Source organism: Nerophis ophidion, linkage group LG02 (assembly GCF_033978795.1).
Source record: "Nerophis ophidion isolate RoL-2023_Sa linkage group LG02, RoL_Noph_v1.0, whole genome shotgun sequence".
NCBI lineage: Eukaryota > Metazoa > Chordata > Actinopteri > Syngnathiformes > Syngnathidae > Nerophis > Nerophis ophidion.
In genome coordinates this window covers 90277854-90293585 of record NC_084612.1, presented here as the reverse complement: position 1 = coordinate 90293585, position 15732 = coordinate 90277854, and the positions used below count along the sequence as shown (strand labels likewise).

Here is a 15732-nt window from a genome sequence, read left to right as displayed (position 1 = left end):
GGTGAGCAACACATTCATATTCAGCACAGGCAGAATGAGCCGGGAGCCATTTTGTTTCTCCAGCCAATGGCGGCCATTGTGACAGCGTTCACAAACAAACCCAGGACCCCCAACTTCCCCGCCAACCCGTTCCCTTTGCGATCGAAGTCCGCGGACGGTCCGAAACGGAGCCGCCGTCCTCCAGGTGGAAGTTTCACCCCGAGCCCGGGTGTCATTTATTCATTAGGCGGCGATCAGACGTGCGCTGCATGAGATGTCATAAATCAGCCGGACGAGCGACTATTAACAATTCATGCCATTCATAATACATAAGAGCCCTCGTTTATTTATCACCTCTAAATGGGATTTCCTTCCCTTCCTCCTCCTATCCGCGCTCGGCCAGTCCAGTCGCTGCGTAGCCCCGGAAGACGGCCATTATGGGAGCGAGCCAAGACGTAAACAAAACTCCCCTCCGGCTTTGATTGGGATCGTCGGCGGGGAGAATTCTGCTGAAGGGATTGTGGGTAATAATTAAGCTTTAACGAGATGTTGGTAAGCACCTGTGTGTACTGCCCCCCCCCCCCGTGCCTCCATGTACGTATGTCTAAATCTCCCCAAACAACAGACCAAACAATTTTTTAGCACAAATGTAGCACAAACGAATGGGACACGTTCGGGGGGATTTGATCACTAGTCAGTAGGGGTGTAACGCTACACAAACATTTCGGTTCGGTACGTACCTCGGTTTAGAGGTCACGGTTCGGTTCATTTTCGGTACAGTAAGAAAACAACAAAATATAAATTTTTGGGTTATTTATTTACCAAATTTGTAGACAATGGCTTTATCCTTTTAACATTGGGAACACTATAATAATCATGCCCACGTTAATCCACATTCAACTGCCTCAAGTTGTTGCTTTGATTAAATAAAATGACAAAAAAACTTTCTTCTACGTATAAAAAGTGCAACATTAAACAGTTTCCATTGAAACCGTTTGTCAACTCATCATGCTTAATTTATTACAGCATCTGGGAAGCCTGGAGTTGACTTTTATTATGTAAATGTTGTATTTTTTATCAACAAGTGATAGCAGGGACCCTGCTATTCAAAACTAGGCTGCTAGGTATAAAAGTAAGTGCATCTCTATATTCCTTCAAAAGCGCTCTAAAACAACACCTCCAGGCAACTTCAACACTTTACTAATACCCTCCTCCATTCACATCCCATCTCCCCGGATTATAAACAACTCAAATGTACTTCTAATGTATATACTTGTTCTTATGCTATGTGAACTCACTATGTTCTCTGCTGGCTGTACATATCCTACCAAGTAAGACCTACATTGTTTCAATGTCCACATTTCTCTGTTGATGCAATTGTTAAAGACCGAAGTACTGATATCAACCAAAGCTCCTCATCCCACCCCCCGGATTGTAAATAATGTCAATAATTCAATGTACATACTATGATGATTAACTTGTGTGATGACTGTATTATGTTGATAGTATATATTTGTACCATGAATTGATTCACGTCCGGGTTAGTGGTCAATTGTACGGAATATGTACTGAACTGTGCAATCTACTAATAAAAGTATCAATCAATCAATCAATACATTACCAATGATTAATGTAACTATGGCTGACAAAATCGTACAATTGCAATAGGAGGGACTATTCATCCCTGAACACCATGGAGTTCAATGAAATAACAGACAGACAGGGCTTTGCTGCCCCTAAAACACACACACGCACGCGCACACACACACACACACACGCGCACACACACACACACGCACACGCACGCACAAACACACACATACAGCAAAATGAGCTAACGTTACGCTAAAAGCTAATTAGCCCTCACCTCAAGCCTACACTGTGAGCTAGCTGAACTCCAGTTTAAGTTTCTAGAAGGTCAACGGGCTCACAGTGATGTTTGTAATAGTTGTGACTGGGAAGTGTTTAGTTTAATTTGGGTAGAATGTGCTCCTCCCCTGCTAAACAAATATCTGCTCGACACTAAAGCATTGACTACATCGTTCTGAAGTCTGAATACGCACTGCTGATTGGCTTTGTATGTAACCAATCAGATGGTAGGGTGGGCGGGACAATGCTTGCTGCTGAGACAGAGCCACAGAGGCAGAAAGCAGAGCAGCTTGTGAAGACTTCTGCTTCCAAACTCGTTCGGTATGCCCGCGTGCCGAACCGAAACAGTTCAATACAAATACACGTACTGTTACACCCCTACTAGTCAGGAAATGTATTTTAGAAATACCGTATTTTACGGACTACAGAGCGCACCGGGATATAAGCCACACCCACAAAATTTTGGATAAAAAAAAAATATTTTTCTATATATCGGCACACCGGACTGTATATATTTTGTAAATGTTTTATTACATACATTAATCCTTTCAAAGTGGTGTCTGTGACATGGCAGTGAAACGGCTGATCAAACAAAACAGAAGTCACCGTCATGGACCCACTAGCTGTGGAAGCTAGCTCTCTAATCAGCTGAACAGACTCAATAACTCCATGGTGATTTTTGGGGTGAATTTACTGAGGAATTTGTGGAACTGAAATTTTAAGTTAATAGTACCAACCCAGACACTGGTAAACGTGTTAGCATATTAGCTAATGCTAGCGACGCTAGCTTCATTACATTACGATAGTGCGTGCAAATATGCACGTTAACATTCCTACGGCCATCACACATGGGACGGTTTAGTAAGTAAGAATAGTTTTAGTTATATTGTAAAACTTACAAATGTTGTTTGGAGTGATGAATGAAGAAGCCATATGAGTAGAAACGCTAAGGACAGCTAAAAGACTGAACAGCACTCCGATGGAAAAAAAAATCCATAAATTAGCTGCTCATCTTACAAATAGAAACATTTAAGTCCCATCTTAAAACTCATTTGTATACTCTAGCCTTTAAATAGACCCCCCTTTTAGACCAGTTGATCTGCCATTTTTTTTTTCTTTTCTACAGAGGTTCGGTGGCCATGGATGAAGTGCTGGCTGTCCACAGTCGGGATCCGGGATGGACCAGGATGGTCTCCTGCTGGCCAGACTACGGACTGGACTCTCACTATTATGTTAGATCCACTATGGACTGGACTCTCACAATATTATGTTAGATCCACTATGGACTGGACTCTCACTATTATGTTAGATCCACTATGGACTGGACTCTCACTATTATGTTAGATCCACTATGGACTGGACTCTCACTATTATGTTACATCCACTATGGACTGGACTCTCACAATATTATGTTAGATCCACTATGGACTGGACTCTCACTATTATGTTAGATCCACTATGGACTGGACTATCACTATTATGTTAGATCCACTATGGACTGGACTCTCACAATATTATGTTAGATCCACTATGGACTGGACTCTCACTATTATGTTAGATCCACTATGGACTGGACTATCACTATTATGTTAGATCCACTATGGACTGGACTCTCACTATTATGTTAGATCCACTATGGACTGGACTCTCACTATTATGTTAGATCCACTATGGACTGGACTCTCACTATTATGTTAGATCCACTATGGACTGGACTCTCACTATTATGTTAGATCCACTATGGACTGGACACTCACACTATTATGTTAGATCCACTATGGACTGGACTCTCACTATTATGTTAGATCCACTATGGACTGGACTCTCACTATTATGTTAGATCCACTATGGACTGGACTCTCACTATTATGTTAGATCCACTATGGACTGGACTCTCACACTATTACGTTAGATCCACTATGGACTGGACTCTCACTATTATGTTAGATCCACTATGGACTGGACTCTCACTATTATGTTAGATCCACTATGGACTGGACTCTCACTATTATGTTAGATCCACTATGGACTGGACTCTCACTATTATGTTAGATCCACTATGGACTGGACTGTCACTATCATGTTGGATCCACTATGGACTGGACTATATCTATTATGTTAGATCCACTATGGACTGGACTCTCACACTATTATGTTAGATCCACTATGGACTGGACTCTCACTATTATGTTAGATCCACTATGGACTGGACTCTCACTATTATGTTAGATCCACTATGGACTGGACTCTCACTATTATGTTAGATCCACTATGGACTGGACTCTCACTATTATGTTAGATCCACTATGGACTGGACTCTCACACTATTATGTTAGATCCACTATGGACTGGACTCTCACTATTATGTTAGATCCACTATGGACTGGATTCTCACTATTATGTTAGATCCACTATAAATGGGTTGTACTTGTATAGCGCTTTTCTACCTTCAAGGTACTCAAAGCGCTTTGACACTATTTCTACATTCACCCATTCACACACACATTCACACACTGATGGAGGGAGCTGCCATGCAAGGCGCCAACCAGCAACCATCAGGAGCAAGGGTGAAGTGTCTTGCTCAGGACACAACGGACGTGACGAGGTTGGTTCTAGGTGGGATTTGAACCAGTGACCCTCGGGTTGCGCACGGAAACTCTCCCACTGCGCCACGCCGTCCCTATGGACTATGGACTGGACTATGGACTGGACTTTCACTATTATGTTAGATCCACTATGGACTGGACTCTCACAATATTATGTTAGATCCACTATGGACTGGACTCTCACTATTATGTTAGATCCACTATGGACTGGACTCTCACAATATTATGTTAGATCCACTATGGACTGGACTCTCACTATTATGTTAAATCCACTATGGACTGGACTTTCACAATATTATGCTAGATCCACTATGGACTGCATTCTCACACTATTATGCTAGATCCACTCGACGTTAGGATTGGCAGACCGGGGTGGTGGTTCCTCTCTTTAAGAAGGGGGACCGGAGGGTGTGTTCCAGCTATGGTGGGATCACACTCCTCAGCCTTCCCGGTAAGGTTTATTCAGGTGTACTGGAGAGGAGGCTACGCCGGATAGTCCAACCTCGGATTCAGGAGGAACAGTGTGGTTTTGGTCCTGGTGGTGGAACTGTGGACCAGCTCTATACTCTGGGCAGGGTTCTTGAGGGTGCATGGGAGTTTGCCCAACCAGTCTACATGTGCTTTGTGGACTTGGAGAAGGCATTGGACCGTGTCCCTCGGGAAGTCCTGTGGGGAGTGCTCAGAGAGTATGGGGTATCGGACTGTCTTATTGTGGCGGTCCACTCCCTGTATGATCAGTGCCAGAACTTGGTCCGCATTGCCGGCAGTAAGTCGGACACGTTTCCAGTGAGGGTTGGACTCCGCCAAGGCTGTCCTTTGTCACCGATTCTGTTCATAACTTTTATGGACAGAATTTCTAGGCGCAGTCAAGGCGTTGAGGGGTTCCGGTTTGGTGACCGCAGGATTAGGTCTCTGCTTTTTGCAGATGATGTGGTCCTGATGGCTTCATCTGACCGGGATCTTCAGCTCTCACTGGATCGGTTCGCAGCCGAGTGTGAAGCGACCGGAATGAGAATCAGCACCTCCAAGTCCGAGTCCATGGTTCTCGCCCGGAAAAGGGTGGAATGCCATCTCCGGGTTGGGGAGGAGACCCTGCCCCAAGTGGAGGAGTTCAAGTACCTAGGAGTCTTGTTCACGAGTGAGGGAAGAGTGGATGGTGAGATCGACAGGCGGATCGGTGCGGCGTCTTCAGTAATGCGGACGTTGTACCGATCCGTTGTGGTGAAGAAGGAGCTGAGCCGGAAGGCAAAGCTCTCAATTTACCGGTCGATCTACGTTCCCATCCTCACCTATGGTCATGAGCTTTGGGTCATGACCGAAAGGATAAGATCACGGGTACAAGCGGCCCAAATGAGTTTGGGTCTCTCCCTTAGAGATAGGGTGAGAAGCTCTGCCATCCGGGAGGAACTCAAAGTAAAGCCGCTGCTCCTCCACATGGAGAGGAGCCAGATGAGGTGGTTCGGGCATCTGGTCAGGATGCCACCCGAACGCCTCCCTAGGGAGGTGTTTAGGGAACGTCCAGCCGGTAGGAGGCCACGGGGAAGACCCAGGACACGTTGGGAAGACTATGTCTCCCAGCTGGCCTGGGAACGCCTCGGGATCCCCCGGGAAGAGCTGGACGAAGTGGCTGGGGAGAGGGAAGTCTGGGTTTCCCTGCTTAGGCTGTTGCCCCCGCGACCCGACCTCGGATAAGCGGAAGAAGATGGATGGATGGACAATCTATCCTGTGCTTCAGTCTTTATTCAGCTGGAGATTTTTTTTTACACTGAATTTTAAAACACTGTATTTTAGCAAAATGTATGAAAAAATTCAGTAGACAAAATCCAGGGCGTCCAAATAAAGACGCAAATGAACGCAGTTCATAAACAAACATGACTAAGACGTGTGTCGCGGTGGTGTTGCGTAATCAAAAGTACTCACGAGTAGCCGGCTTGTTGCAGTTGTGTCCGTGTCGGAAATACTGCGGGTTCTCCACCACGGGGATGCGAGTCATCCCGATGACGACGGCGTCCGGCCCCGCGTCCAGCGTGCACGGCGTTATGATCCCGTGGTTGACGTGATGAAGGGGGCTGGCCGAGTCTTCCTCGCCGCTGATCACGGCCACTGGACCTAGAACGAGGCCGGGAGCTTTACTGGTTTTGTAGCACATCTCAGTGTAAGACAGGCGTTCTTTTGCAAGACACGTTTTTTGGGGGGGAGAAAATACTTCTGGTCAGTCGCCAGTTATTAAATACGAACCTCTAACGCCAGAAATATAAGACGACTCCTTTTCTAGACGCGTTTTTTTTCTCAAATTCAAAAACGGCTTCATTTGTAAAACATTATTTTCAATTAGCATTATAACTTTAACCTAGGATCGCGTCCCGAATTCGGTACTTTTATTGGTACGGACCGAATTCAGTCAATTTACGTAAAATAAAACGGTGCCATATCAGTGTTTCCGTCAGAATATTTGCTAGCTAAGGTGGTGTCTCTCCAGAGACAGGCTGCCTGGGGGGGCCAATAGACTACAGACTGTGGTGAAGTAGGCCGGCTTCGTCGCGTGGAGAAGCCTACAATTTTAGGTTGTGTTTTCCGCTCCGTATGTTGAATGGCAATATACCAATATAAATAAATGATAAATGGGTTGTACTTGTATAGCGCTTTTCTACCTTCAAGGTACTCAAAGCGCTTTGACACTACTTCCACATTCACACACACATTCACACACTGATGGAGGGAGCTGCCATGCAAGGCGCTAACCAGCACCCATCAGGAGCAAGGGTGAAGTGTCTTGCTCAGGACACAACGGACGTGACGAGGTTGGTACTAGGTGGGGATTGAACCAGGGACCCTCGGGTTGCACACGGCCACTCTTCCACTGCGCCACGCTGTACCAATATATGATATATATCTTGATATTTTTCCGTAAGGTAAAAACAAACACAAAACAGTCCTACCTGAAATACTAAGTATGTCATTATTTTGACTTGGTAAATATTGACTTACCAAGACAAAATAATGACTAAGTCAAATTAATGACATACTGTACATAAGCGTTTGCAATAAGCGTTTGAAAAAAAAAAAAGGAGCTAAAAGTGGGGCCAAATGCTGAATTATGCCCAACTCCATCCATTTTCTACCGCTTATTACCTTTAGGGTCGTGGGGGGCGCTGGTGCCTATCTCAGCTACAATCGCGCGGAAGGCGGGGGTACACCCTGGACAAGTCGCCACCTCATCGCAAGCCTCAACTCATCATGCTTAATTTATTACAGCATTAGCGAAGCCTGTAGTAGATTTTTCTAATGTAAATGTTCTATTTTTATCAACATGTGACAGCAGGGACCCTGCCATTCAAAACGAGGCTGCTACATTACTAATGATTAATGTACCTATAGCTGATAAAGTAGTACAATAGCAATAGAAGAGACTATTCATCCCTGAACACCATGGAGTTCATGTAGGCTTTATGATGCACTTACATTATTATATACACTATCACAGACACAAACTCTTCATTTAACATAATGTCCTTTTTTGCTGCTTTAAAACAGAAAAATACAAATAAGGCAACAAGAGAAGTATGCTACACTCCTCTTTTGTAAAGTAAATCTGAACAGCCAATATCGCCATCTACATCAACTATATGATTTGTCTGACAAGCTGGACAGGGGAAAAAAAAATATATATATATATATATATATATATATATATATATATATATATATATATATATATATATATATATATATTCAATCAATCAAAAACACCAACCCGGCATCTTTGTTTTCTACCTGTCAACTGTCAGTCTAGGCTGCTTGCAGGCTCCTCATCACCACTTCAAGATGGCGGCCGAATTTCTCGCATCAGAGCAGCCAATGCTGCGTCCTACTTATAACATGTCTATGTATAAAAGTACCGAATTCTCTCCCCATTTTTTAATTATAACGATATTATTAGAAGATCTGTTGTTAGCCAAATTGATATAATTTAGAAGTGGGTGGTCCTACCTTAGTTTTTGACTCGTCTTTAAGAACTCATAACAATCCGTGAAATGAGCATTAAAAATAAATAAAAAATAAATCCGCGAATGAAGTGAACTCATTTCCAAATGAATTAAAACCATTTCCCCTTATCTTTCGGTGCGAGGACATATTTAAAACCTCCTAAAGACTGTGTTTGTGCGTCTGTTGTCCGTGGAAAATCCTGTTAGCCGGATTCTAAACACGTCCTCAGGTGTGCGGAGGGGGAAATGTCTTCATCCGGGTAACAGCGAGGGATATGAAGTCAACGGTCAATCTGCTTACCCACAATGCCGAGCGCCTCCATCAAAAAGGCGGCAAATAGCGATCAAGACCCGGTGACATCCCATAATAAAACCGCGGCCGGGCGGAAGTGTGAGCTGCAATGTATTTCCGACCGTGTTGTGTGGCGATTTTAGACCACACACACTTTGCAAGGGGCAACACATGATTAAGAGTACAAAAGTCCTTAAATGTGTATCCTTGTTGAAAACTTTTAAAATGATTTACGTAGCCCTTTTTGTCTTATTTTTATTTTTCATATTTTTACTATTATTTCTCTGTATTAGCTTTTTGTTTTATTTCATTCATGTTGAAAATGCCTTTGATTTTTTTGTGAATTATAAATGTATGTTTGTTGTTCAATAAAAAATTAATAATAAAAAAAATACTTTACTATGGCAACACACTTTATTAGGCGCACAAAATGATTAAGAGTACAAAAGCCCTTAAATGTATATCCTTGTTGAAAACATTTAAAATGATTTAGGTATCCCTTTATATCTTTTTTCAATTTTTTTTTTTCAAATTTTTTACTATTATTACTCGATCTGTATTTGTTTTTTGTTTTCTTTCCTTCATGTTGAAAAAATGCCTTGACTTTTTTGTGAATTATAAATGTATGTTTGTTGTTCAACAAAAAAATAATAATAATTAAAAAAAACTTTATTAGGTGCACAAAATGATTAAGAGTACAAAAGCCCTTAAATTTGCATATTTTTTGAAAACATTTAAAATGATTTAGGTAGCCCTTTCAGTCTTTTTTATTATTTTTTTTTTCATATTTTTTAGTATTATTACTCGATCTGTATTTGTTTTTTGTTTTCTTTCCTTCATGTTGAAAAAATGCCTTGACTTTTTTGTGAATTATAAATGCATGTTTGTTGTTCAATAAAAAAAAATAATAATAAAAAAAATTACTTACCAGGGGCACACACACTTTATTAAGCACACACACACACACACACACACACACACACACACACACACACACACCCACACACACACACACACACACACACACACACACACACATCCGCAGCCACAAATTGCCAGGCGGAGTGGGCAGACACGCCGCAGGATTATTTATCTATTTGTATTTCTTCACGCCTTTCTTTCAAAATGAATCATCTTCTCCCACCAACAAAAAAACCCCAAAACACAGACCCTCATTAGCGAAACCGCACATCAGAATAATGAGCCAGTAAAAAAATAGCAGACTTTTTGGGCTGAGAATGGCCTTAAAGGCGCAGGCTGCTGCCTGGCTGCGAGGCCACGGGACTTCCTGCCACGAAATCATCTTTCAGAAGAAATCTATAAGGCGTATGAATAAAACATGCCAACAATCTGCCCCCGAGCAGAAGTGCAGCGGAGAGAGGGAGAATAAAAAGTAAACTAATAAAGCAGCAGCGGTGGAGGATTTACATGCCAGACAACATAAACACAACACAATCAGTTTTTTCTGCAGAAAAATCAAAATGAAAATAAAATTTAATCCAAAACTGTTGAATCTTTCTTTACTTTCTGCTTCTCTAACAGGGAATCAAACTGTAGAATGGAGTATTGGCTGATACGGATACTGATATGCTACGATATCGACACATATGACACATTTTTACATTACATCAGGGGTTTCAAACTCATTTTCTATTCCTATTTGGTAAAACAACGGCATGATAACTTAAAAATAAAGAAAAAAGCAATCCGAAAATTTACAAATCATAAAGTTGTTATTTTTTTACTCTTACATGTTGCTGTGCATAGTAGCCTATCTTTATTTGTCGTGATTTAAATCATTTCCGAATAAATGATGCGATAATATTCATCGCTTAAATAGGTGTGAGTTTGGAAGAGTTTTAAAATGCTCTCATTGGCGTAAAAATGTTTATCTATCAGAAGATGTAATAAATAGTAATATCAAAATCAAATTACAGGATGTTATTAATGTATGTGGAGGGGGGCGTGGCCTGCGGGTCTGCAGCAGAACGGGGTGTGAATTCTGTCCCTGTCACGATCCGCTATGCCAGGGGTAGGGAACCTATGGCTCTAGAGCCAGATGTGGCTCTTTTGATGACTGCATCTGGCTCTCAGATAAATCTTAGCTGACATTGCTTAACACGATAAGTAATGAATAAATCCGCGGGTAATCACAGTATCAAAAATAACGTTCAAAATATAAAATATTCTCATGCATTTTCATCCATCCGTCCATCCGGTTTCTACAGCACCTGTTCAAGAAGTCGTATTAATGGTAAGAAATATTTTATTTATTTTTGGCTAGCCTCAGAATAACAATGTTATTAAAAAGAATAAGAGAATTATTACACTCTAAAAATGTTGGTCTTTCTTAAAAAAGCACGCATATAGTTGTATTCTGTCTTAAAAAAAATAAAAATTGAAAAAGTTGTATGGCTCTCACGGAAATACTTTTTAAAATATTTGACTTGTAAGGCTCTCTCAGACAAAAAGGTTCCCGACCCCTGACCTATGCGGATCGTTTATTGTTTTGCCGCTAATATGTCTTTGCTAATATGTCTTCGCTGGATCGGTTCGCAGCCGAGTGTGAAGCGACCGGAATGAGAATCAGCACCTCCAAGTCTGAGTCCATGGTTCTCTCCCGGAAAAGGGTGGAGTGCCATCTCCGGGTTGGGGAGGAGACCCTGCCCCAAGTGGAGGAGTTCAAGTACCTAGGAGTCTTGTTCACGAGTGGGGGAAGAGTGGATCGTGAGGTCGACTGGTGGATCGGTGCGGCGTCTTCAGTAATGCGGACACTGTATCGATCCGTTGTGGTGAAGAAGGAGCTGAGCCGGAAGGCAAAGCTCTCAATTTACCGGTCGATCTACGTTCCCATCCTCACCTATGGTCATGAGCTTTGGGTCATGACCGAAAGGATAAGATCACGGGTACAAGCGGCCCAAATGAGTTTGGGTCTCTCCCTTAGAGATAGGGTGAGAAGCTCTGCCATCCGGGAGGAACTCAAAGTAAAGCCGCTGCTCCTCCACATGGAGAGGAGCCAGATGAGGTGGTTCGGGCATCTGGTCAGGATGCCACCCGAACGCCTCCCTAGGGAGGTGTTTAGGGCACGTCCAACCGGTAGGAGGCCACGGGGAAGACCCAGGACACGTTGGGAAGACTATGTCTCCCGGCTGGCCTGGGAACGCCTCGGGATCCCCCGGGAAGAGCTAGACGAAGTGGCTTGTTTAGAGGGAAGTCTGGGCTTCCCTGCTTAGGCTGCTGCCCCCGCGACCCGACCTTGGATAAGCGGAAGATGATGGATGGATGGATGTCTTTGTTCATGTTTAGTTCTGAACTCTGCCGATTCCTTCTGTTTGTGCGCTTCCCCGTTTGTTTAGTCACCATGGCAACGTAGTGTGCTCCTCCTCACGGGCTCCTCTCACACCTGTTTTTGATTATTATTTGTGTATTTAAACCCACCTGATTTCCTGTCCGTTCTTGGCCCATTACTTGCTTTTCGCAACACGTCACGTTTTGTATCCTGTGTCCTCGATTATTTTGTGCTAAGTTCCGCCTTAGCTTCACGTGCGCGTGGCACGTCGTTTAATGTTTTCTGTTTCCTGCTACGTTTTAGCATTAGCTTTCCGTGCATTGGCACGCACTTTGTTTTTTCCCCTTTTTGCACCAGTGTTCTTTTGTTTTATTATATTAAAAATTATTCTTTTTTTTTTTTTTTCTTCCTTTAGGGGACCTGTTTTTTTGGGTCCCCATACTGTCAGAGTGAAGTGAATTATATTTATATAGCGCTTTTCTCTAGTGACTCAAAGCACTTTACATAGTGACACCCAATATCTAAGTTACATTTAAACCAGTGTGGGTGGCACTGGGAGCAGGTGGGTAAAGTGTCTTGCCCAAGGACACAATGGCAGTGACTAGAATGGCGGAAGCAGGAATCGAACCTGCAACCCTCAAGTTGCTGGCACGGCCACTCTACCAACCGAGCTATACCGCCATTCCTACCTGCCATCCTGCTGACTGGTTGTGTGTGCATCTGCGAAGCGTGACAGTCACTATTTAATTCCTTGCTTCTTCCATCCATCCATTTTCTACCGCTTATTCCCTTTTGGGGTCGCGGGGGGCGCTGGCGCCTATCTCAGCTACAATCGGGCGGAAGGCGGGGTACACTATGGACAAGTCGCCACCTCATCGCAGGGCCAACACAGATAGACAGACAACATTCACACACTAGGGACCATTTAGTGTTGCCAATCAACCTATCCCCAGGTGCATGTCTTTGGAGGTGGGAGGGGCCTATCCCCAGGTGCATGTCTTTGGAGGTGGGAGGGGCCTATCCCCAGGTGCATGTCTTTGGAGGTGGGAGGGGCCTATCCCCAGGTGCATGTCTTTGGAGGTGGGAGGGGCCTATCCCCAGGTGCATGTCTTTGGAGGTGGGAGGAAGCCGGAGTACCCGGAGGGAACCCACGCATTCACGGGGAGAACATGCAAACTCCACACAGAAAGATCCCGAGCCTGGATTTGAACCCAGGACTGCAGGACCTTCGTATTGTGAGGCAGACGCACTAACCCCTCTGCCACCGTGAAGCCCTTCCTTGCTTCTTGTCTTGTTTAATAAATGTCATCAGTAATTGAATCTGACACCCATACTGTACTTTACTCAAATAGTGAAGTGAAGTGAATTATATTTATATAGCGCTTTTCTCGAGTGACTCAAAGCGCTTTACATATTGAAACCCAATATCTAAGTTACATTTAAAGCAGTGTGGGTGGCACTGGGAGCAGGTGGGTAAAGTGTCTTGCCCAAGGACACAACGGCAGCGACTAGGATGGCGGAAGCGGGAATCGAACCTGCAACCCTCAAGTTGCGGGCACGGCCACTCTACCAACCGAGCTATACCGCATACCACATATAGCCGATTTGTACTACAGTACTGAGGGACTACAAAATACTACTACAGTATTCTTAGGTTGTTGATAGAAAAACTACAAAAACAATGGAGGGTTTACTCAAGGATTAAAGACACACATGTTTTTATCCAAGAGGAGACTGAGGGCAGCCACTGCAGCTTGACAGGACACATGATGTAATTGATGTCATTTAGCACATCTTCATTGCCACAACTGTTTGTCCGAAAGATCAACTTCCTGCCATCACACGCAGCTTCCTTCCATTCTTCTGGAAGAAGGATGCTCCTCAGCTAAGATTCTTCACAGAGTCCCTGGCAGAGTGCGAGACTGAGGGCGACATCCGTCAACGTTCCCTCCCTGGTGCCGTGTACTGTGCCGCCATCTTCCCCGTCGAGTGTTTTATGTTGATGGCAGGCGGCGGGCCCCAGGTGCATTAGCTAATTCACAGCCATCAATTGATCAGGCGTGACATCGGCATCCGGGAGTCGGGAGTAATTTACTGCCCGGCAAAGGACACGCCCCCTTCTGGACCTCGTTTACTGAGACGCTGGGAGGAATACATCATGTCGTATTTACCTTCTTAGTCATCGAATATTTGTAAACAACTGGGAGGAATACATCCTGTCCTATTTACCTTCTTAGTCATCGAGTATTTGTAAACAACTGGGAGGAATACATCATGTCGTATTTACCTTCTTAGTCATCGAGTATTTGTAAACAACTGGGAGGAATACATCATGTCGTATTTACCTTCTTAGTCATCGAGTATTTGTAAACAACTGGGAGGAATACATCATGTCGTATTTACCTTCTTAGTCATCGAGTATTTATAAACAACTGGGAGGAATACATCATGTCGTATTTACCTTCTTAGTCATCAAGTATTTGTAAACAACTGGGAGGAATACATCATGTCGTATTTACCTTCTTAGTCATCGAGTATTTGTAAACAACTGGGAGGAATACATCATGTCGTATTTACCTTCTTAGTCATCGAGTATTTGTAAACAACTGGGAGGAATACATCATGTCGTATTTACCTTCTTAGTCATCGAGTATTTGTAAACAACTGGGAGGAATACATCATGTCGTATTTACCTTCTTAGTCATCGAGTATTTATAAACAACTGGGAGGAATACATCATGTCGTATTTACCTTCTTAGTCATCAAGTATTTGTAAACAACTGGGAGGAATACATCATGTCGTATTTACCTTCTTAGTCATCGAGTATTTGTAAACAACTGGGAGGAATACATCATGTCGTATTTACCTTCTTAGTCATCAAGTATTTGTAAACAACTGGGAGGAATACATCATGTCGTATTTACCTTCTTAGTCATCGAGTATTTGTAAACAACTGGGAGGAATACATCATGTCGTATTTACCTTCTTAGTCATCAAGTATTTGTAAACAACTGGGAGGAATACATCATGTCGTATTTACCTTCTTAGTCATCAAGTATTTGTAAACAACTGGGAGGAATACATCATGTCGTATTTACCTTCTTAGTCATCAAGTATTTGTAAACAACTGGGAGTAATACATCATGTCGTATTTACCTTCTTAGTCATCAAGTATTTGTAAACAACTGGGAGGAATACATCATGTCGTATTTACCTTCTTAGTCATCGAGTATTTGTAAACAACTGGGAGGAATACATCATGTCGTATTTACCTTCTTAGTCATCAAGTATTTGTAAACAACTGGGAGGAATACATCATGTCGTATTTACCTTCTTAGTCATCGAGTATTTGTAAACAACTGGGAGGAATACATCATGTCGTATTTACCTTCTTAGTCATCGAATATTTGTAAACAACTGGGAGGAATACATCATGTCGTATTTACCTTCTTAGTCATCAAGTATTTGTAAACAACTGGGAGGAATACATCATGTCGTATTTACCTTCTTAGTCATCGAGTATTTGTAAACAACTGGGAGGAATACATCATGTCGTATTTACCTTCTTAGTCATCGAATATTTGTAAACAACTGGGAGGAATACATCATGTCGTATTTACCTTCTTAGTCATCAAGTATTTGTAAACAACTGGGAGGAATACATCATGTCGTATTTACCTTCTTAGTCATCGAGTATTTGTAAACAACTG

The 15732-nt window shown here is 42.9% G+C and overlaps 1 protein-coding gene across 2 annotated transcripts in view; it reads right to left on the bottom strand.

Annotated features, from left to right (window-relative positions):
* The window catches only part of LOC133548228 (NT-3 growth factor receptor-like), a 598415-nt gene that overhangs the window by 136976 nt on the left and 445707 nt on the right, over nucleotides 1-15732 (bottom strand). For both annotated transcript variants that reach the window (XM_061893541.1, XM_061893542.1), the window contains one exon: nucleotides 6375-6563. In XM_061893541.1, coding sequence (XP_061749525.1) covers nucleotides 6375-6563 — 189 coding nt within the window. The remainder of the gene's footprint in view (nucleotides 1-6374; nucleotides 6564-15732) is intronic.